Source organism: Hemiscyllium ocellatum, chromosome 25, assembly GCF_020745735.1.
Source record: "Hemiscyllium ocellatum isolate sHemOce1 chromosome 25, sHemOce1.pat.X.cur, whole genome shotgun sequence".
Classification (NCBI taxonomy): Eukaryota; Metazoa; Chordata; class Chondrichthyes; order Orectolobiformes; family Hemiscylliidae; genus Hemiscyllium; species Hemiscyllium ocellatum.
Window position 1 is genome coordinate 56,728,870 of NC_083425.1, and position 24,089 is coordinate 56,752,958.

At 41.9% G+C, this 24,089-nt stretch overlaps 1 protein-coding gene across 1 annotated transcript in view; it reads left to right on the plus strand.

Annotated features, from left to right (window-relative positions):
- LOC132827706 (growth factor receptor-bound protein 2) overlaps positions 1-19,700 on the plus strand; it is a 138,377-nt gene extending 118,677 nt beyond the window's left edge. The window contains exons 3-5 of the mRNA XM_060844386.1: positions 10,869-10,991; positions 13,256-13,424; positions 15,253-19,700. Coding sequence (XP_060700369.1) covers positions 10,869-10,991; positions 13,256-13,424; positions 15,253-15,438 — 478 coding nt within the window. The 3' untranslated portion in view covers positions 15,439-19,700. The remainder of the gene's footprint in view (positions 1-10,868; positions 10,992-13,255; positions 13,425-15,252) is intronic.
- Positions 19,701-24,089: the final 4,389 nt, after the last annotated feature.

Consider the following 24,089-nt stretch of genomic DNA (forward strand, 5'->3'; position numbering starts at 1 on the left):
TCAAGACCTGCTGCAGTTTCTGATAATCTTCCTCACTGTCCACGATACTGCCTATTTTAGTGTCATCTGCAAATTTACTAATCATACCTTGCACATTCTCATCCAAATCATTGATATAGATAACAAACAGCAATGGGCTCAGTGCCAACCCCTGAGGTACATCACTAGTCACAGGCCTCCAGTCTGTCAGCACCCTTCCACTATTAACCTATGCTTCCTACCATCAAACCAATGTTGTATCCAATTTGTCAGCTCCCCCTGGATTCCATCCAATCTAACCTTCCAGAACAACCTACCATGTGGAATTTTATCAAAGGGCCTTACTGAAATCCATATGCACTACATCTACTGTCCAGCTTTTGTAACTATTCCTGGTCACTTCATCAAAGAGCTCTAACAAATTTGTGAGGCATGTTCTGCTACACACGAAGCCATGCTGACTATTGCTAATCAAACCCTGTCTTTTCCAATGCGTGTATATCTTATCCCTCAGAATTTTCTCAAGTAACTTACCTACCACAGATGCTAGGCTGGCTTGGCATATAGTTCCCAAGCTCTTTGCAGCCCTTCTTGAATAAGGGCACATTTGTTACCCTCTAGTCTTCCAGGACCTCATCCGTGGCTAACTATAATGCAAAAATATTAGTCAGGGCCCCTGCAATGCCTTCTCTTGCCTCTTGTCATGTTCTTGGATTTATCTGGTCAGGGCCAGGAGATTTATCCACTTTCATACATTCTAATACATCCAACATCACCTCTGTATGAAATAGACTATCCTCAAGATATGATCACTAACTTCCCCAAGTTCCAAGTCGTTCTGTCTTTCTCCACGGTAAACACAGATGAGAAATATTCATTGAGGACCTCGCCCATCTCCTACGGTTCTACACTTGTATGTCCACTTTGGTCCTTGAGGGGTCTTATTCCTTTATTATACTTCGTGAACCTTTTTGGATTCACCCTAATCTTCTAAGCCGAGGCTATCTAATGCCTCATTTCCTCCTTCAGTAAGCTCCTGTATAGCTTATATACTTACAGGGATTCCCTTGATCCCAGCTGCTTGTACTTGAGCCATAACTCCTTTATGGTCAAAGCCTCTTCAATATAGCTTGTCATCCAGGGTTTCCTGTTCCTGCCAACCTTAAATTTCACTCTCTCAAGAACATATAGACCTTGAACTTTAGTTCTCTCACTTTTAAAAGGCTCCCGTTTGCCTGCAAACACTACTGCAGTTAATACCTGCAATCTCCTGCCTAATTCCATCAAAATTCACCTTGCCCCAATTTAAAACTTGAACCTGTGGACCAGGCTTCATAACTATTTTAAAATGAATAGAACTGTGGTCACTGGTCCCAAAGTGCTCCCCCACTGTTGCCTCCATCACCTGATGTGCCCTATTTCCCAAGAGTAGGTTGAGAATTGATACAAATAGTTTTAATTCCGCTCTGCATTGCTGTGTAAGTGATTGAAAAACACAGCAAGTTGATTTCTTCCTACTCTGACACAGCAACAGTGGAGCCAAGCCTGACTCTTTACTGCTGTTGTATCCTGTGTTGGCTCTGTGTTCACTTTCATCAGGTTCCTCCTTTGTTCTGTGACAAGCCCTGTGTGCATTGTAACCTCTGTTCGCGCAATCAGCCACGTTATTGGGGGTAGTGTGCAACATGTGAAAGACGTCAGTACTATGAAGAGGTGGGGCACAGCTTTATGCCGAGGATGTTGCATGTGCCAAGGGCCAAGATCTCCACTGAGACTGATTGGGAGGCTTTGAAGTATGAGGTGTCAAAGGCAAACGGTCCATGCTTTTTCACTTCAGATCTGGATAGTGTCCACCCAAGGTTTCTTGTCTCTTATCCCATCTCTCTTGTCCCCACATTCCTCCTCCTTTCTATGCTCCTCTCTAACCACCATATTCTTTACTGTTCCCAACTTATAAATTCAACATGATGAATCTGTTCCACGGTACACAACAGAAATAAACAAAAATGAATTCTGGACTAAATTCATTAAATTAGAAATCTCCCTTCAAATATGAGGGTTGATGCTGAATGACTTTGGAAACGTATACACTGGTGTAATAGTATGTATTAAAGTAGTTTTGGGTTATGTTTAACTGAAGAGCACAGGGGTGTTTAACTTTGAGACAGCACAATGCTGATATGAACTATCTGGTTATGTATCAAGATTAAAAGAAGGCTACATTAAGGAGCACATGCATTATCAGGGATATTGCTCATAAACACAGTAGCAAATAGTGGTAAATACAAATAGATACAATTTTAATTAAATGTTAAGCAAAGATTATATTGTAAATATGTTATCAATGCTCATTCGATGCCCCACACACACAGATGCATGCATTCTCTCTCACCTACCACTTTGATCCCTAGCTGCCCTAAAGATTTATCTTGACATCATCCAGAAGTACAATATGAAGTAATAATTTTTGCACTTGCACCTTAATATTTTTATTAAGGAAACAATTTGTCACATGGACCTCAAAGTTACCCGTTGTTAACCAACGTTAACAGTGCAGTTTATGTTCTATTACCCCAGTAGCTAGAATTAAGCCCTAACCCATGCCTAGGCTGAGTCTTAGCTCTGTTATTATGAACAAAAGTGATTGGTATTTTTATTATAACTTTCCCATCTTATTAACTCTAATGAAGATTATCCTGTGGTCCGATTCCACAGCCTTCTGGTCCCATTTGCAGTGAGAGTCAGCTGGCAACTTCAGCTATGGGGGCAGTACAGCATGTTTGTTTTCTGTAGTCTCGTAGTGCATTGGTTAACGTGTTCAATAATTTAGCAAAACTAAACTGCCATTGCAGTATTATGGGTCATAATGTGCATAGAATTTGTTCACTTTGGTGATGACAGACACAGATACGCACGTACACCTGCCACTACCATACATGCAGGCTTTCCAGTATGGTTCAGTGATCAGAAGGAACTCTTGTCCTCACCCTGTTCCCTTGTCCACAGTCCATCCCCTTAAACTCAGAGCTTTGGGGTCAAATGTGCCAATGCTAAGGCCACAGTTCCTGCATCAAATTCTGAGAGTTGGGGACCTTCCTGTTTCCTTCTTTTTCTACTCCATTCCCACTTCTAGAGCATTACTTTCCATGTTATCTTTATTTAAATTGCCTAATTCAAGCAACTGTATGATAAAAAATCTAAGTAGCAATGACTTTAAATTAACAGCATTAGACTGTATCTTTGGATGCATGTTATAGTGACCACTGTATCACCTTTGTATCCTCTTCCTATCTCTGCTGTCAGCCCACTGGACCATAAGAGCAGGGAGGCCTCTCCAGTGCCTTTGATTAGATATATTGGTCAAGGAATATCATTTAAAAGGGGGACACTTTTATTTATCACACTGTTGTTTGCAGGGTCTTTTGTGAAATTTGGTTACCAATATTGCAGCCATGACCATAATTCAAATTGTTTAATTGGCTGGAAGGAATTTTGGGAACATCCTAAAGTAGTGAAAGATGTTATATCAATGCAAAGTTTTCCTTCAGTAGATTTGCATGTTTTAAACTCTCTCAATTTTAAATTGGATTCCTGTATATGCAGTACTGTCATTGGTTCCAAGTAATCTACAATGGGGAAGTGAAAGTGACATCTTATTGAACTAGTCAGTTTGGTAAATATAGCCGATTTCACTCATCACAGGAGAATTAATTACAAATTGCAAAATGCAGTGCTGTCAACAGCAGGAGAAAATCTTCAACTTTAACTTGTGCAGTGCTTCCTCCTATCGGACTAACATTTAGATTGAGGAATTGAGCTCTAGTATGATGTCATTTGCTGCACAATTGAGGATTTAATTAGTCAAATAGCACTGCTGTGTTGCACCTAACTCTGAGAGTACAGAATATTTCAATTATAAATTCAACAAAAAAAACTGGCATTTCTCCTGGTTCTGCCTCCCACAGTGAATTGGTCAGACAGCTATCCCAGTAGCAAGGACTTGGCATTTGAGTTGCAACCCTGATCTACCCTTGCCCTCTGGTGGTAAAAGTATTGATTGCAAGGTCCAGACTGAGTGATCAATGAGGCAGTTGTTTACTGCAGAAGTCAGATATTGAGGAGGTGACAGCCCTCCCACATATTGTCTCAAACCCACTGACTGGCAGCTGTCAATCTTCATGGGAAAGTGAAGCTGCTAAATGCTCAAGGTATATGACAACAGCTGCTGGTCATACAGTTCCAGAACATATTATGGAAGTTGGTGCATTGTTTTGATTAGTAGCTTTCTAAGACTGGATATCGGGTAATCTCTTTGTAGGCTGACAGGTATAGATATTACATACACTCAACTCTTTCCCAAATTAAGTTCTGGGTTTTGTGAAACAAGGCTCAATCAGATAACTTACAGTTAACAATGGAGTGCTGGAGGCAAGGTTAACAAGGTGAAAGAGCAGTCATTATGTAGTCATGATTTGGAGATGCCCGTGTTGGACTAGGGTGTACAAAGTTAAAAATCACACAACACCAGGTTATAGTCCAACAGGTTTTATTGGAAGCACGCTAGCTTTCGGAGCGACGCTCCTTCATCAGGTGATTGTGGAGGGCTCGATCGTAACACAGAATTTATAGCAAAAATTTGCAGTGTTGATGTAACTGAAATTATACATTGAAAAATTGTCTGTTAAGCCTTTCATCTGTTAGAATACAGTGATAGTTTCACTTCTTTCATGTGTAAATCACAAAACCTTTTTTAAAAACATTGCATTCTCGGGTTAGCTGTTAACAATGGTGGTGACAGCTAGACAATATGTTGAAGGTGTTGGCCCCCTGTGTTCTCTGTCTATGCCATGATGTTTAGATTGATTCTAATCTTAAAAAGTGAGATAAGGGTTTTACATAAATTCATGCAGTTTTTGAGCTGAGGTTTACATGAATGCATGCAGATTTTGAGCAAAGTACAATGTAACCCTGCAAGTACAAATTCACCCCACAAAATATGTGTGCATGTGGGTCTTTGTCTGTCTGTGTGGATTGGGGTGTGTGTGTGTGGTGAGTGCAGAGTGTCTTAGGTCTGTGAGGGGGTGCATGTGTGTGTGTGTGTGTGTGTGTGTAGGAGTATCTGTGTGTGGGTGTGAGTGTATAGTGCAATGGTGGTCACCTGTAATGTGACATGAACCCCAGGTCCTGGTTGAGGCCCTCCCTATGGGTACCGAACTTAGCTATCAGCCTCTGCTCAGCCACTTTTCTCTGCTGCCTGCCCCGAAGTCCACCTTGGAGGATGGTCACCGAAGGTCCAAGGCTGGATGTCCTGGACCACTGAAGTGTTCCCCAACTGGGAGGGAACCCTCCTGTCTGTTGATTGTTGAGCAGTGCCCATTCATCCGTTGCCATAGCCTTTGCTCGGTTTCCCCAATGTACCATGCCTCCGGACATCCTTGCCTGCAACATATAAGATAGACAACGTTGGCTGTGAGTCACATGAGTACCTGCCATGTACAAGGTGGGATACGCGCATACACAGCCGCACACACACACTCACTCACTCACTCACTCATATGCACCCCCTCACAGACTTAAGACACTCTGCACTCACTACACATGCACACACACGCTTTCACTTTCTCTCTCAACTCCAAACCCAGACAAACAGACACAGACAGACAAAGGAGGAAAAAGTGAGGTCTGCAGATGCTGGAGATCAGAGCTGAAAGTGTGTTGCTGGTTAAAGTGCAGCAGGTCAGGCAGCATCCAAGGAACAGGAAATTCGACGCTTCGGGCACAAGCCCTTCACCAGGAAGGCGATTCCTGGTGAAGGGCTTGTGCCCGAAGCGTCGAATTTCCTGTTCCTTGGATGCTGCCTGGCCTGCTACGCTTTAACCAGCAACACATTTTCAGCACAGACAGACAAAGACCCACATGCGCGCACACATTCTGTGGGGTGAATTTGTACTTGCAGGGTTACATGTACTTTGCTCAAAAACTGCATGCATTCATATAGAACTCTGAGCTCAAAAACTGCATGAATATATGTAAAACTCCGTTATCTCACTTTTTAGATTAGAATCAATCTAAACATCATGGCATAGACAGAGAACACTGGGAACCAACACCTTCAACATATTGTCTAGCTGTCACCATTGTTAACAGCTAACCCGAGAATGCAATGTTTTTAAAAAAAGGTTTTGTGATTTACACATGAAAGAAGTGAAACTATTGCTGCATTCTAACAGATGAAAGGCTTAACAGACAATCAATTTTTCAATGTATAATTTCAGTTACGTCAACACTGTAAAGTTTTGCTATAAATTCTGTTACAAACAAGCCCTCCATGATCGCCTGATGAAGGACCGTCACTCCAAAAGCTAGTGTGCTTCCAATTAAACCTGTTGGACTGTAACCTGGTGTTGTGGGATTTTTAACTAATGTCATTATGTAGATCCTTTTAACAATATTGAAAGCATTCAGTATGCAAGGTCAGCTAACAATGGGAAAAGTATGCATTGTCTGAATCCAGCTAACAAAGTGAAGAACACCACTGTATAGCAGTGAAGGGCTTGGCCTCTGCTGTCGATACTTGTTGATTTGTAATGGTCACTCAATTAGTATGCATGTTGCCTGATCCAGATGCTCCTCCCCTGTGAAAGGACTGCATAATTCATTGAGAAGCTGTTGTTCAAGAGAAAACTGTGAACTCATGTCCCTGTGCACATGGGCACTTGTTCGTTCTCTCTCGCTCTCGCCCTCACTCGCTCTCTCGCTCTCTAGGGCCTGGAATACAGGAAGGTAAAATTACCGTGTCTGTGAGCATTTTGCTTCAACTGAAAGGGGCACAGGTCAATGTATTGAGGCTGGTGGGTATAGATGTCGCATACTCTCTGTGGAGGGTAGATGGATATAGAATCATACTATTATGGAAGGAGCTCATTGGATCCCTAAGGGGAACAGCCGCTTTCTCGTCACTATGTCCATGCTCTTCATAATCTGATAAATCTCAATCAGGTACAGTCTCAGTATACTCTGCTCCAAAGAAAACAACCCAAGCTTATCCAGCCTCTCTTCATAGCTGAAATGCTCCATCCCAGGCAACATCCTGATGAATCTCCTCTGCACCCCTCCACTGCATCCGCATCCTTTCAATAGTGCAGAGCCCAGAACTGTGCACAGTACTGTAGCTGTGGCCGAATCAAAATCCTGTACTGTTCCTACATAACTTCCCTGCTCTTAATGTCTTCACTACAACTGATAAAGGCAAGCATCCATGTGCCACCTAATAGCACTATTAAGCTGTCCTGCCACCTTCAGCGATTTTCGGGTTCAAGCAACATGAGGCCCCTCTTACTCTGAGCTCTCTAGTGTCTTGCCATTTATCAAGTACTCCCTTTTCTTATCACTTCCTAAGTGTATCATTTCTCAATCATCAGGGTTAAATTCCATCTGGCCAAATTGTATATATCCACTTGTAACACAACCATTTTTCTCACTGTCAACCACCTGGCCGATCTTCATGTCAGTCACAAACTTGCTTATCATCCCTCTTTGTATACTCATTTATGTTGTTTATATGTATATCTCACAGTAAGGCACCTAGCACTGATTCCTGAGGTTCACTATATGACACCGCCATCCAGGCTCATAAACAGCCTTTTACCACAACTGTCTCCTGTCACAAAGCTCATTTTTGATCCAGTTTTCTCCTGTAGGTTCCTTACCTCTGTCCTACCCTAGAATGTTGAGTTGTCAGTCCGGCCTCTCCCTTGGCCACAACTCTGTGAAAGTAATAACTTTGCATTTCCACTTGTCAGTCCTCACCCTTGACTCATCCATCTTGTAATACTCCCTAACATTAAAATAGAGGCCATATGGTCTTGCCTTACTCTGTTTAAGCTCAGCATGGCTGAACTCTCTGTACCCTTTGGGTTCCTTTATTAAAGTAATGCTGTATCCCAATAATGTTAATATGGTGTCCCCTCCTCCCACTGAATTAATTTAAATTTTTCCCAGCAACAATAGCAAACTCATCCACAAGGATGTTGGTCCTGTTTGGACAGAACTCCTCTTCCCCCAGAAATGGCCCCCATGATCCAGGAAAGCCTTCCTGCCACACATTTATCTGCTCTATTCTCCTATTTCTATACTTGGTAGCATGTGGCAATAGGACTAGTCCAGCAAATATAACCTTTCAGGTTCTGCTCTTTAGTCTACTTTGTAGCACTCCCAGTGCAAGACTTCAGCCTTTATTCTACTTGTACCTGCGCACCAATGTATAGTATAACCTCTGTCTTGTTACCCTCCCACTTCGAGCAGCCACTTTGTGATATCCCTGACCCTGCACCAAGGTGAAAGTGAGGACTGCCGATGCTGGAAATCAGAGCTGAAAATGTGTTGCTGGAAAAGCGCTGCAGGTCAGGCAGCATCCAAAGAGCAGGAGAATCGACGTTTCGGGCATGAGCCCTTCTTCAGGAAGGCTTCCTTCATTCCTGAAGAAGGGCTCATGCTCGAAACGTCGATTCTCCTGCTCTTTGGATGCTGCCTGATCTGCTGCATTTATCCAGCAACACATTTTCAGCCCTGCTCCAAGGTGCAACACTCAATCCTGGAGTCATGTCTGCAGCAGCAGAAATGGAAGCCTGTTCCCCAGCTAGTGAATCCCCTATCATGATCATCCCTGTTTTATGCTGCTGCATCACCCACCCGTACAGTCACACAGTGCCAGAAACTTGGCTGTGTCAGCACTCCCATGAGAAACCAACACCCTCATCAGCTTCCAAAATGGAAAGCTGTTTTGTTAGCAGGCCCACAGGGGGTTCCTGCACTGTGTCTCTGTCTCTGTTTCTCCTTTACTGCTCGTGGTCATTCCCTTGTTTCCTTCAGTTCCTTTAGCTGCAGTGTGGCCATCTCCAAATATGCTATCTACGTAACTCTCCACCTCACGGGTGTGCTAGAGTTTCCAACCACTGCTTGAACTCTAAAATGTGGAGCTCAAGTTTCTGTAGCTGGGAGCATTTCCTGCAGGGATGGTCATCTAGTATACTGGTAGGATTCATGGCCTCCCACATCTCATCTCAACTGCCATCATTTGAACTTGAAGTTACTTCATCTTTCTTGCTCACTTTTCTAATTACTTAAGGATTTTACCTTTACCTTAACTTTAGTTTCCTCTTATTCTTTGACTTTTACTTATCTCTGGTACTTCTCAGTTAATGTCCCAGCCCTTAGGCTGTGGACTGATCCTGCCCCCACTGATCTGTGAAGGTAGTTAGAAAATGACAGAAAAGTGACGTATGTCCTCTAGTTTTGGACTCCGCTGCCCTAGGGAAAATGGCTATTCACCCTATCCATGACACTCATGATTTTATAAACTCCTATAAGGTCACCACTCAGCCATCAACACTCCAGAGAAAATAGCCCCAACCTATTCAGCCTTTTCCTACAGCTCAAACTCTCCAACCCTGGCAACATCCTTGTAAATCTTTTCTAAACCCTTTCAAGTTTCACAATACCCTTCCTGTAGGCAGGGAGACCAGAACTGCAAACAGTATTCCAAAAGGGGCCTAACCAATGTCCTGCATTGCTGCAACATGACCTCTCAACTACTTCTTTACTCAATGCACTGACCAGTAAAGGCAAGCATACCAAATGCTGACTTCACTATCCTATCTACCTGTGATTATACTTCCAAGGAATTGTGAACCTGCACACCAAGATTTCATTGTTCAGCAACACTCCACAGACCTTCCCATTGAGGGTATATGTCCTGTCCTGATTTGCCTTTCCAAAATGCAGATTTATCTAAATTAAACTCCATCTGATCAAGGTCCCATTGTATTCGGAGGTAACCTCCTTCGCTGTCCACTACACTTCCCATTTTGCTGACATCTGCAAAGTTACTAGTGATACCTCCTAATTTCACATCCGAATCATTCATATAATAGACAAAAGGCAGCAGACCCGATCCTTGTTGCACAGGCCTCCAGTCTGATTAGCAGCCCTTCACTATCCTCTGTTTCCTACCTTTCAGCTAGTTCTGTATCTAAATGGCTAGCTTCAACAGAGACAATTGGATGGAATGACTGGTAATATTAGCTGGTAGATGTGATCACTGTAAGCAGGATGTGCTGAATCCAGTAGGCTTTCTTCCCTGGCTCGGTTCATCTGCTAAAATAGTCGTTCATGCATTTCATACCATGACCTGACCATTCTAGTCTTGATTGGGTCAGTACTTACTGCCCATCCCTTATTGCCAATGAAAAGGTGGCATTGAGCCATTGCCTTCGACTAATGCTGTCCACTTGGCATAGAAAGTGCCATAATTATGTTAAGAAGTTCCAAAAGTGTGAACCAGTGGTAGTGAGAGAATGGTGACTATATTTCCAAGTCAGGGTAGTGTGTGGCTTATGGAAGATCTTGCAGCTAGTGGTGCTCCCATGTAGCTGCTGCCCTTGTCCTTGTAGATGAATGAGTATTTTGGAAGATACTGTTAACTGTTGATGAATTGCTGCAGCGCATCCTCCCAGGTTTCCGTTGTCTGAAGGTTGGAGCCCATATTTTCAACAAAGTGGATCCTGAATCCTTCCTAACCCTTTCCTCCCTCCACCCTAACCCCTTCCTCCCTCCACCCTAGCCTTGGCCCTCGCTCCCCCTCGGCCCTCAATCTCTCGATTCCTCTTACCTATTGAAGGTTTTCGTTTGGTCAAATATTTAGCCAAATCTCTTAATGCCTCCTATTTTGGTTCATTGTCTGTTCGTAATAATCATCTGAACACAGAAGTTTACCCACATTAAAGCTATAATTTTTAAATGTCAGTATTAGTGATAGTTAAAGGTGAGATGTGTGTAGTACTTCCACCTTCCACTTTCAATGGACTTAAGTGACTTCATTTTTTTTACAGGTGGTTTTTTGGGAAAATCTCCAGAGCAAAGGCAGAGGAGCTTCTCAGCAAGCAGAGGCACGATGGGGCTTTCCTCATACGGGAAAGTGAAAGTGCCCCTGGAGACTTCTCTCTCTCGGTTAAGTGAGTATTAGTAGGCAGCGACAATCCAAAAAGAGAATTTCCCATTTGTTCCTCACTTCTACAGCTTCACCCACACCCCTACCTCAGGAGTACTCATCAGGACTTCTTTAAAGAACTTGAACAATAAAAGCAGATGTAGACCATTCCATCTCTTGGGTTGCTTCACCATTAAATATGACCCTGTTAGATCATCTACCTTCTTGGCACTTTGTTGATTCCCTCAATGTCTAGAATCCCTACAGTGCAGAAAGAGTCATTCCATCAAGTCTCCTCCAACCATCTGAAGAGCATCCTCCAAAACTCAGCTCCCTACCCCATCCCTGTAAACCCCTGTTTCCTGTGGCTAATCTGTTTAGCCTGTGCATTCCTTAGTCCAGCTAACTGGTACATCTTTGGACTGTAGGAGGAGACTGGGGAAACCGGCAGAAACTCACACACACCGGGAGAGCCTATAAACTCCACACAGTCACCGAAGTGTGGAATCAAACCCAGATTCCTGGCAGAATGAGGCATCATTGCTAACCAATGAACCACCATGCCACTTTCATTAAGCATCTGTAAGATTCTACAGTGGAGGATCCTCAAAGATGCACAAGCATCTCAAAGTGGCTGATCCCTTATTCTAAGACATTTTCATTAATTCATAGAATGCTGGCATTGCTAGCTGGGCCAGCATTTATTACCTATCTTTGAACTGCTGCAGCTCATGTGCAGTGTAGGTACACCCATAATGCTGTTTGGGAGGTACAGGTTATTCTACTATAACACGTGTTTCATCAGGGTGAATTGGATGTAACGTGATCGACGAATTGTGGATATTATTTTGATAACTTGAACTTTCAACTTGCCAAGTTCTGCAGCGTGATTTTCTGTAGCAAGAAGATGCAAAAGAACATGATTGTCATATTACAGCACCAGGACCTGTAATTGCAGCATTTTAGCCCCGACTGTTGCTAATCTCTCAAAGTAATTCTACATATTCCAGTGAGGAAATTCTTTGTCAGCGTTAATTTCTTTTAGGGCTGCCTTCATTCTAAATGCTTATTACTCAAAAGGGTGACAGTGGATTGATCCATTTTCAGTAGGGTGGGAGTGGTCTCTATATAGGTTCACCCCTCTCCCCACTGAATGGCAATCTTGTTAATTTAGATGTCTGAACTTAACAGATGCAACATTTTCAGCTCATCCTGCTTGATGTGAGACAACTAATAACAGCTTAAGAGAAGTGAAGTCTCCTTGTGCACTGCTCCTGAGTATAATCTTCAAGCTCACAATCCTCCATTCTTAGATGGTTAACAGATCCTTTACCTTCTGGATCCTTCATAAAAGGATATTCCTATTAACAAGCAACTGAAATCCCCGAGGCCCCTATAGCACAGGCACCAATTTAAGCCAATTGGCAAGAACTGTACAATGGATTAAATGACCTGAATCTGTGTTGTAATATTTCATGTTCGGGGAGCAAGGTATTGGGGACCAAGAGTTTTACTCATTTGATGTATATATAAAGATACCTGGCATTGCCTTTTGTTTCATTTTAATAAGCTTCATTTTAATATCTCTTCCCAACCAAATTCTTCTCCTTGCACATACCACCGCCTCCTCTCCACCCCTGTCCCCCAAACCCAGTATAAAGGACTGAATCATTGTACAGTGCTCTGTGGCTAAAGTTGAATAAACCCCTTGCAGCCACCATTCTTGCAACATCACTTTGACAGTCTGGATGGGTCTCCAAGCTGACCATACCCATCCAGAGAGCATTTAACCTGTCACCTTTGCAGATTATGGGACTGAACTATAGCTAACTATTCCTCCCACACTCTACTGGCAGCTACTGGAACTACGTGGTCTCTTAAATTGGAATTGAAAATGTTTGCAGATCTTTTCTTAGAGCTAAAAGCCCTAATAATTCTGTAGATCGATTGACAAAGCATTCAAAATGGAACAGCAGTGAAGGGCTATCTTGGACCTTGCGCAGCTCAGCTTAAGCGCTGTGGTTGAGCACAATTGGCCAGGGTTGAGCAAACCCAACATCTCCTAAAAGCTGGAATGACTATAAATCAGATGGTAAATGTAATTCCCCTTCCACCATCCCCCATTGTAAAATAACCCAAACCAGTCCATCTAGATGTACAGCTCACAGAAGCCTGTGCCTTTGAATGAAGAAACACATGAGACATGATAGAGTGCCTGGGTGTAGTTTGAATTGTAATATTTCTAGACCTTTTTAAAAACAATAGTTCTCCTTTGTGTGCCCCATACAGGTTTGGGAATGATGTGCAGCATTTTAAAGTACTACGCGATGGTGCCGGGAAGTACTTCCTGTGGGTAGTGAAGTTTAACTCTCTGAATGAACTTGTGGACTATCACAGATCTACATCTGTGTCACGGAACCAACAGATTTTCCTGCGTGACATTGAGCAGGTTCCACAGGTGAGGAGGAAGCGATTGGAAAGGTGGGCAGAAGAGCAAATGTTAAAGAACAGGTTCTTGGTGCAGCTACCTGGCTCTTGCTGCAGTTTTCGGAGTTTTTGTTTTTTGCAGAATGTTTCCAGTTCAGAGGTTGGAATACCCTGCAAATTAGGAATGAGTTGCTGAAGTTCCCACTTTATCATCAATCTCATTTTGCCCCATCCCAGCCCCCTGCAATTTGTCAATCTTGTTTAGCTGCTGAACCTTGGAATCTTGTTTCTCCTGAAACCCAGTTGAGACCAGCTCCTGGGGTGGTCACACTTTTCCTAGTGTTGAGCAATTATTCCGTTGAAAAGTTGAAAGCAGAGAACAAAAGAAAGTTAAAACTGCAGATGCTGGAATGGTGAAACAAAAACAGAAATTGCTGGAGAAACCCAGGAAGTCTGTGGAGGGAAAGCAGAGTCAACATTTCAGGTCCAGTAACTGAAGAAGTGCTGCTGGACCCAAAACATTGATTCTTGCTTTGAAAACAGAAGTTGTGAAGTGGAGGAGGAATTGAGAACACTGAGCTCTGGTGAAGTAATGAGCTGCACAGCTCTCTAAGTCTGCTCACAAAAAATGGCCACAGTAATTGTTGCTTCCTAGAAACAAGGCTGATTCCAGCCATAAAGGATTATTCATCCCTCAAATACTATACTAGCAATTCATGGTGTCATACAGAAGAGGCTCTTCAACCCATCAAGTCTGTGTACAAAAGCTACACTAAATCTATGTCAGTGTGAAGTAGGATCTCCCGGTTTTAGTGTCAGCATGTATTGGTCAATGGACGTTGCAGCGGGTGGACGGGTGGGGTTGGTGAGGGGGGGAGCCATGTGTACTTGTATACAAGCTAAACTTCTTTCTGTGGTTGAAACCAGGAATTTCCAGTGGAGTTTAGGACACCTCCAATGTCGAGAGAAACTTTGTTGGCGTTACTTCAAGGTTCTCATTCTTGTGTTCAAATCTATATCTCTCACTATATGTTGTTCCACTCTACAACTTTTTGAGGTGTCTGTAGTCTTCCAGTATTGGTCTGTTGAGAACTCCTCTGTTTTAATCACTCCGCTATTGGTGACCCAAGTATTCAGCTATCTGGACCACAAACTTGGAAGTTCCCCTCTAAATTTCATTATCTCTTTCTCTTTCCCACACTCCAATGCTTTTGTTGTCTCTATCTGACTTAAAATTCAATCAGTCACAAAGCAAGTGCTTATGTCTGCTGATGCCTCAGTCTGACATGCAGTGGGCTTTGGGTGAGTTTGATCCTGTTCCAATCACAGTGGGAAAGGGTCCCTATGGGGAAATGGAAAATATCACACTCGCATAATAGGGAATGTGCTTCAGAATTTGGGGCTAATATATCTCTCCTGGGAGTGTTTGTTAGGGACAGTGTCAAGGGTGCTTGAATTCATATCTGTGCTATTCATGCCCTGGGAATGAATGATGGAAACAGTGTAAAGTGATGCATCCAAGCACTAACCAACTAAAACCACCTCACTTCAACCAAATGTAAACCTGATCCATTCAAAAAATTAAAAATCACGTAACACCAGGTTATACTCCAACAGGTTTATTTGGAAGTACCAGTTAGGAGTCTTTACAGGAATGTGGTCCCCACACGGGGTCTTAGTTGAACAGGGATTTGCTTCTTGAGTGTTGTTGTGGCTACAGCCCACAGAAAGCAAGGAACCCGAAATTTCAGGGTTCACTGGGTTCCCACACAGCATTTGGGAGATGGCAATGTAGGCTGAGACATCCTGCCTATCTGTTTAATTGCATCTTTGCTCTTCCTCTCCTCACCCTCGAACAGCAACCGACATACGTGCAGGCACTCTTCGATTTTGACCCTCAGGAGGAAGGTGAACTTGGATTTCGTCGCGGTGACTTCATCCAGGTTCTTGACAACTCTGACCCCAACTGGTGGAAGGGCAGTTGCCACGGGCAGTCGGGAATGTTCCCTCGTAATTATGTTACCCCAGTCAACAGAAACATCTGATGGACAGCAGTGCTGATAGCTGAGAGCAGTCGCAGCTCCTCCGTGAACTCCGCAGTCTGTACGGAACTTCAAACTAGAGCCAAAATCAATTCTGTGGGAGGGGGAACAGAAACTCAGAGTGGTTTCACCCCTCAGTTTCTGCAGCTGCTTCTCCCGCCCACCGAACCCCCTCCCTCTCTCCTCTCTCTCCTTTATCAGTCACTGCATGGGTTATAAATTCCATTACTCTAATCCTGTTGTAGAATTTCAATGTTTTTTTTCTCTATGCAAATATTGAATAATCTTATCAGAGATGTAACACAGACCAGAGGTTCATAACAATCCTCACCTTCGGTCTTTTTAAAAGGAAAAAAGAATAATTCCTGGCCTTGTGTGTTCCAGACACACAATTCCTGCTTTATTTTCTCCTCTTGTTTTTGTACAAATTATGTTAATTTAGCTTGTCCTTTGAAATAAACCTAAAGTTTCCTTCAGCAGCTAGCAGCTTTAGGAGTCATGTATAAATTGTCAAGATGACTTATAATTTTAAGAAATGACTTTGAGGGCTTTTATCGGCAGCATGTTCTAGGAGCTTTTACAGGAGGTTGGGCTTCTCATGGTCTTAAAGGTGTGTGGCTGTGCACTTTCTGAATTCTATCATAGTGCCTTTGATTTTGTTTTTTTTTGTTTAATGTATCAACACAGACTCTGGCTGATAACTTATCTTACCTTGAGCTGCAAACAGTGGCTAGTTTAGAGATTATGCTGAGGGGTCACTGGTCTTCTATCCCAGGCATGGGTGGTGGATTTGAATATGAGATTATACGAGAATCGCGAGTTTTTTTGTGTGTGTTCTCATTCACTGCAAAGCACCCTCCTGTCCCCTACACCTTTCACTGCAAGTTGGGGCTCTGATCGAGTGACGCAGCATCTCCTGTCGATAAACTGTGTTGTATTTATCAATTATGGATGTGCTAATGTTTCAGACCCTTGGTACCACTGGAAGGGATTCTATAACTGCACATTGAAGGTGGCAGGTCAGGCCACAATGGGGATGATTCCTCAGCTTCCTGTGGTCACATTTGCTCTACTGAGACATTGGGTCAAATATTTATTTCTTCACATCAGTCGCATTCCAAATTGTTTTTACAACATTTGACCTGGCTCATTCCTCCAGCCAGGTTTGTATTAATATAAAACAGCAGTGATTCTGTTGTGTTACTGAAGAGAGAGCACAGTTTCTTCCCACACACCCTGGACAATAGGAGTTTGATTTTTATTTTGAATGGAACACATTTTATGGCGACATAACTGAGAAATGCTAATTCTTTTGAACTTTTTCAAAGCTGTCCTGCTGCTTTTACTAAACTTGCTTTTCTTGTTTCAATTGAGCATTGTAATAACTAGTCTGTTTATTGGGCAATATTGATTCAAATGAAAGAGCATGTAACTGTTCAACTGATCACTGTGATTAGTTGAAACTGAACCAAGATGACAAATTATCACTCTTTAGGACCGGTCAGTTGCCATAATTCCATGGATACAATGTCATTTCTGACCGTTTGCACTTGGTGAGCCCAGCCAGTTTGGCTTTGCCAAGACAGCAATGATTTTTGAGCCTTGTGTTTTGAGATGTTGGATGTTCTTAGTTGTGTAGGCAACACTTCCTGCTCTCTGTCATATGGTGCTCAAGCATAGTGACACTAGGTTGTATGTCAGAGTCCACACGCTGTCTAATTCTAGCAGGGGAATATCTTGCTCTGGTGAAGTGGAGGTGAAGGACAGGCCCAATGGACACAGTCATCCTTCATAAGGAGACCTGTCTCAGCTGACTGCATCAGTGTTACTGATGGAATCTTTATATAGAGTTGGGAGGGTTACAAGTGTAGTACTTTTAACACAGAAGTGTAAGAAATGTAGATAAAAAAAAATTGTGTTTAGGATCAATGGATGCCAGAATTTACCAGCCCAGGGATAGGGAAATGTTCAGAGGGCTCTCAGAATACAGTTTAGGGCTGCTGCTGTCAACGATAAATGATTGGTAAGGTAGAGGTGCAGAGTATTACCATGGCTTTTGACCATATCCAATCGTTATTGCTAATGGCACAAACAGTGTCCACACAGAGACACAATGAGGATTAGGATCTGAATGTCTCCAATCAGCAATTGAGAAGGCCAGAAATGAAGACCAATCCTTCAGAATCTTTCGCAAATGGTTGAAGAACAGAAATTCCCAGATCAAAGTGTGCAAGAGAATTTGAATAAAGGCAAAATTTGGAAGGGGAGACGTTGGTAGTAATCATGCAGACAACAAATTCCTGGATATGCATAGAGACAAGCCCCAATGCAGGATGGATGGGAACTAAAGCCAGCCTCCAGTTCATTTGTTCCGCTACATTATTACTGGGGTTCCTGTGTGGTTAACTATGGACTCTTTTTCACCACCCCATTCCATCTCCCATAGCATGTCTATTAGTAATGTTGTACATTGACAGGAAAATATGTCATGAAATACCATTTGTTTATTGCGGTTCAATTTCTATTCTAGCTGCTGATGTGCCCACCATGAATGTGCTAAGTATATGGGCAAGGTGACATTAGTTCAGTACTAGTACAATCTTGTGTGTTCCTGTAATTGGTTGGCATATTCCTTATTCCTACAGGGAAGTCAGCATTATGAACTACACTGAGTTATCAACAGTTTGATAATGACTTTTATCATTCAGGGAATAAGAAATAGACATGGTACAATATTGTACAGAGTTCTCAAGTGAAACGTCTGGAAACACATAACTAGCACTGATTTTATTCGATGAGTCATCTTATCTGTGAGTGGAGACCAGAACTGCTGGTCTTGTCCTGGGTAATGGAGAGCATGTGTTGAGTTATACTGAATCTGGCTAATGTCAAAACAGCTCTATGTTTGATCCATGGGTCAAGTCTGTTATTCTGTCCTTTCACTTCTGGGAGTTGGCTTCAGATTTAATCTGAATTGATGCATTGTAAAGGTGTAATGTTACAACAGACTTTGGGTAATATGACTGAATGCAGAAAACTATTTGTAAACTGGTACACATTCATATTGTCACAGGATTATGCCTGCTGTGGAAATGTGATGTACCTGAGCACCGCCTCCATTGTGGCTATCTGAGAGAGACTTGCAAGTGTTTTGTTTCCTAGCTTGCAATTTTTAAACATGTTCCAACAAACATTCTGCAAAATAATCGATCCCAGAATCAGATATATCCTTTTAATGCAGCCGTTGCTAATATACATAGTTCTCTTACGAATATTTAATTTTTTTGCTGTATATTGTGTGTGTAACAGAACATCCAACACTCTGGGCTAGATAAGCATATTCTGGTACAAATATCCTATTCCTGGCTTGGGGGAGGGAAATTGCCCATCAATTGATACACTTCAACCTTGTGTAAGGCACTTTGTGTGATTTTAACTTCCCTTCAAATTTCTTCAATGATTATCAGCAAATAGTGTTAAACAGTGACAGAATTGACTCACCAGTGCTTATACCCATGTTATAATATCATACCTGCATGCACCAGTACTGAACCCAGTGTTACATAATGTCAGAACTGCACTATCACAACTGTACCTGGTGTTATACAGTGAAAGATGTGCATGCACCGGTACTGTTCCCTAAGATCAGTGATTTTAACCACATTTGTTAAGATGCTCTAATTTTACTGCTAGCTGTTTTCAAAGTTTGTATAGTGGTCAACACTTCATGGCACCATAACCACATAGAAATGCTAGTGAAGAACAATACACACACTTGACAGTTTATGGCAGTGAGTTTGCAAAGTGAATTGTGCACACGGAAGAAGTGTCATATACTTGTACCTGATCCTGCCCACTTGTCTTGAGTTCAGATGTAGACAGTACTGGGTGCCCAGGACATTTGACTGTTCTGTGGTTTGTTCTAAAATGGTATATTGGTTCCTGGAGTCCATTTCTGTTGTTGAAATTTAATTTCCTTAGGTTTATTTTCTGCCTTATGCTGCGAAATGCAAAGAAATGATGAAGTGAGTGATTGGACACTGTCACCTGAACTATTGGACTGTGCAAAAGAGTATTCAGCACCTGGACCATTTGATTGTTTACTTTTTGGAATTGGTATATATCATAAGCCTTGCAGACATTTCATGTATATATTAAAAATCAATGTTAAATGGAAAGGCCTGTGTACTTATCCCTTGATTCTCAATGCATTTGGTAGATAGAAATTAACTGTGAATAATAAAATGCTGTGTATTCTTCATGAAGCAATTTGACTCTTTCTTTCATTGGTGTGTCCTCATTTTGTGACCCCCCTCCTTCCTTCCCACCATCACCATTCACCTTTCCTTCCATTAGTAGCACACAAAGACAGCAGTATGTACCATGCTTCAGCACACTGCAGTAACTTGCCAAAGCTACTTAAGCAGCACCTTCCAATGTTGCATTTAGAAGGACAAGCAGAACAGGTACATGGGAATACCACCTTCAGGTTCCCCTCCAAACCACTCACCACCTTGGAAATAGATCACTGTTCCTGAGTGTTTTTGGATTCAAGTCCTGACAGTCCCTTCCTCACAACATTGTTGGATAATTATACTGGAGTCACTCTAGTGGTTGAAGAAGGCAGCTGTCCACCACCCCGAGGTAAGTGGGGATGGACTGTAAATACAGGCCAAGCCAATGACACCAAAAATGAATGACAGGTTGGTGTCTCCATCTGTCTACACTGTGCCTGCAGTGTGGAAATCATTAATCAAACTCTGCTGAACTTCATTATGATGCGTTTCAACCATAGCCTATGAAGTGAATGTTGATTTGAACAATGACATAATTTAAGAGAAAGGTTTGTTTTATTTTCAGTGAATGCTCCACTTCATTGAACTCCATCTGCCATTCCAATCTGGATAAATGGAAGGTATTGCATTTTGGTACAACAGATAAAGGCAGGGCTCATGTAATTAATGGTAGGGCCTTGGCTGGTGTTGTAGAACAGAGGGACCTAGAGGTGCAGCTACATAAGTCTTTGAAGCTTGCATTACATATAGACAAGCTGGTTAAAAAGGTATTTGACACACTTGCCTTCACTTCTCAGTCCTTTGAATATAGGAGTTGGGAAATCTTGTTGAATTTGTACAGGACTTTGATGAGGCCTACTGGAATACCATGTTTAGTTCTGGTTGCCAACTTAAAGGAAGGATATTATTAAACTGGAGGGGGTTGAGAAGAGATTTACAGGGATGTTGTCAGCAATGAAAGGTTTGAATTATAAAGAAAGACTGGATAGGCTGGGACCTTTTTCACTGTAGCGTAGGAGGTTGCGAGGCAACCTTACAGAAGTTTGTAAGATAGTGAGTATAGACAGAGTTAATGGTGCTAGTCTTTTCGCTAGCATGAGGATTTCAAGACTGGCAGGCATATTTTTTAAGGTGAGAGGAGAAAGATTTAAAACTGATGAAATTTTTTCCATAGAGGGTGGTTCATATATGGGATGAACTTCCTGAGGAAGTGGTGGATGTGGGTACAATTACAACCTATAAAAGACTATGGCTAAAAACATGAATAGGAAAGGTTTGGAGGGATATGGACCAGGAGCAGAGGCTAGTTTAATTTAGGATTATATTTAGAATGGACTAGTTGGTATGAAGGGTCTGTTTGTATGCTGTATGATTCTGTAAGGATGGAACCTCCAAATCTACCACAATGTGATCAGCCTACTAATCTGTATTCAATGTGAATGTACAAGGTTTTACTCGAAGTATCATTGTCAAGTGTCTGATTATTGTCAATTACTGTATGTTTTCTCTCTCGTATAGTTTGGATGTTGCACTAATAGTGTGAATCTTAAGTAATAATTTGTGTTTTCATGGTATGGATGTCACAGGCAAGACCGGCATTTATTTCCCTTCCCTTGTTGCCCTTGTCCTGTTGTCTTGATCAGCTGCTCCACAATGCCATTGGGGAGGGAATTACAGGATTTTGACCCAGCAGTACTGCAGGAATAGTTAATATAGTTCCTGTGTGACTTTATAATAAATAGTCTTCATGTTAAATAAAGGAACCTGATGAGTGGTTTGGGGTAATTTGATTTGAACAGGTAGAGAAGGACTGAGAGATTTGATTGAATCTTTAAGTTTTGTAGCAATCCCGAAAGTAGAGAGGCCTGAAAATCAGTCCCGTTATCATGTTGGTTGAAATGTGTCCAAATCATTGAAATGTAGTGTGAATAGATGGGCCCAAACATTGATCCTGTGGAACTCCCATTTGTCACACCTTCCATTCTGAAAGCAATCCTGTCTGCTAACCAATTCCCAATCTATATCAGTATATTATGCTCAAACCCATATACTTGCACATTTGCAAGAATGGACTTTACATCCCTTAAAAGTTTGACAGAAATAGAAAAACTGATCGGAAGTGTAGAAGTAATGGGGTAGTGATAGAAGCTTTGAACTTCCCAATGTCAATGGCAGTCATCATCATGTTAAAAGTTCTAGGGCCGCGAAATTCTTAAATTTCATCCAGGGCAGTTTTTTAAACCCACACTTGGAAGGCCCTACGAGGTAATGAAGGTGGACAAGTGGTTAAAGTACAAGTGGGGGAGCATTTAGCAGACAGCAGTCATAACTCTATTAAATTGAAAACAGTTAGGAAAATAGATGTGGCTTTGTCTGAAAGTTCTCAACTGGGATGAGATCTATTTTAGTAAGACCAAATATGATTTAGCCACAGTGGACTGGCAGCAGATACTTTCATGTAAATCTGCCTCAGAAGTTGGATGCTTTCAAGAAGGAAATTAGAGTATAGGGTCAACATATTTCGATAAGGACAAAGTGTGGGATTTGATATCTTGTGAACTCTGGATATCAAGGGATAAACAGAATTGAATTTAAGAGCTAAAGGGAGGATTTTGGAAGGTACCAAATGTTATGGGCCAGGCCAAACCACCTCAAAACAATACAAGAAAGTAGCCCAGACCCCACCTTTGCTAGTTGTTTTATGCGGGTGCAAGTGGATATTCCAGGAGTGATGCAGCTGACCCAACCACTTAGTTTCAAACAAAACAGAATTTATTTGCAAGGTTATGAAATGAAACACAATCAAAAGAGAACAAAGTGTAGAATAACTTGACCTATCTGATTATTCCAACTTAATGATTCCAAATTCATGCCACAATCCCCTTGGCAAAGAAGGTAAAATCAAACACCAGGTCTTATAGGAGAGAGAGATGGTGGAGAGATTCAGCATGGAACAACTCCCAGGTAGCTATTTCTTTGATCTGCAGCCTGATTGCTCCAACCAAACCAAACCAGGGAAAAGCTGAACTGGGAGAACTGACTGCTCCCCTTTCACAGTTCAAGTGCTTGTTTAAAAGCTTAAGTTTCTTCAGGTAGATACACTCGACATTTTGGAATCTGCACCTTTACGACCTTTGTGAAAAATGACAAGGACAACATGACCTTGTTAAAGGAGCAGCATCGTCATGCGGGTTCAAAATGAGAAATCCTAGAGGAGATCAGAATGTGCAAGAAGAAACTTAAAGATTAGGAGAGCTAAAGGGGGATACAAAAAAGATACTGGCATGTAAAATAAAAGAAAAATCCTAAATTGCTTTACAGATAGATTATTGGTAAAAGGAGAACAAGGGAAAAGGTAGAGCCTGTTGAGGACAACATGGATAATTTGTGCATGAAGTCAGAGGATATAGATAGGATTCTAAATGAATTATTTGGGTTGGTGTTGATGAGATGATACTATTGCTTCTGGAGGTTTATTTTGGCCAGTTTTCTTTTGAAGAGAGATTTTGAGCCATGGATGCTGAGCTGTCTCCTCCAAGTCAATAAAGTAAGCAACTTTTGAGGCCTTTTATTAAAGTTCGAACAATAGCTGTATGACTGGGTCAAGTCAGGTTCCCACAGAACAAAGTTTTAGTTTAGCTTCATAGAATTCTTAGTGTGGAAACAGCCCCTCCGGCCCAACAAGTCCACACTGACCTTCTTAAGAGCAACCCACCCCACCCTATTGCTCTACATTTGCCCCTCACGTATATATTCCTGAACACTGAGCAATTTAGTATGGTCAATTCACCTAACCTGCACATCTTTGAATTGTGGTAGGAAACTGGAGAACCTGGAGGAAACCCACACTGACACTGGGAGAATGTGCAAACTCCACTTTTATTAGTTGCTAGGGTTTTCGACTTGGCTGTGGAAGCTGGCGCTCTGTCTCTCTCTCTCTCTCTCTCTCCCAGAATTCTCTGTTATAACTAAAAACTTGGGTTCTCTGTCAGAGTTGCATGCGAGATAATCTTTTTTACTGACATTGTCTCTGCCAAGGGTGTGTTTATGGGATGTTATCATATCAGAACAGTTACTGATTAGTAGTTAAATAATCCATTATACTGTTAAGTTTTCCAATAGCATTAAATTTCTATCAATTCTTTGTTTCTTCTGTATTTTAACTGGGTGTAAGAATGATGTGTGCTTTATTAAAGCCGAGTAGTGTGACCAATCAAATTACATCTGGAACACATCACCTTACACTTTCTATTAACTGAGATAGAAGTTAGGATCTAGGTCATTTTGCTGTATTTGCAGTGTGTTTGGGTTGGACTGGTCTTTAACAGTTGACAAATGAGCAGGTGACCTGGATATAGA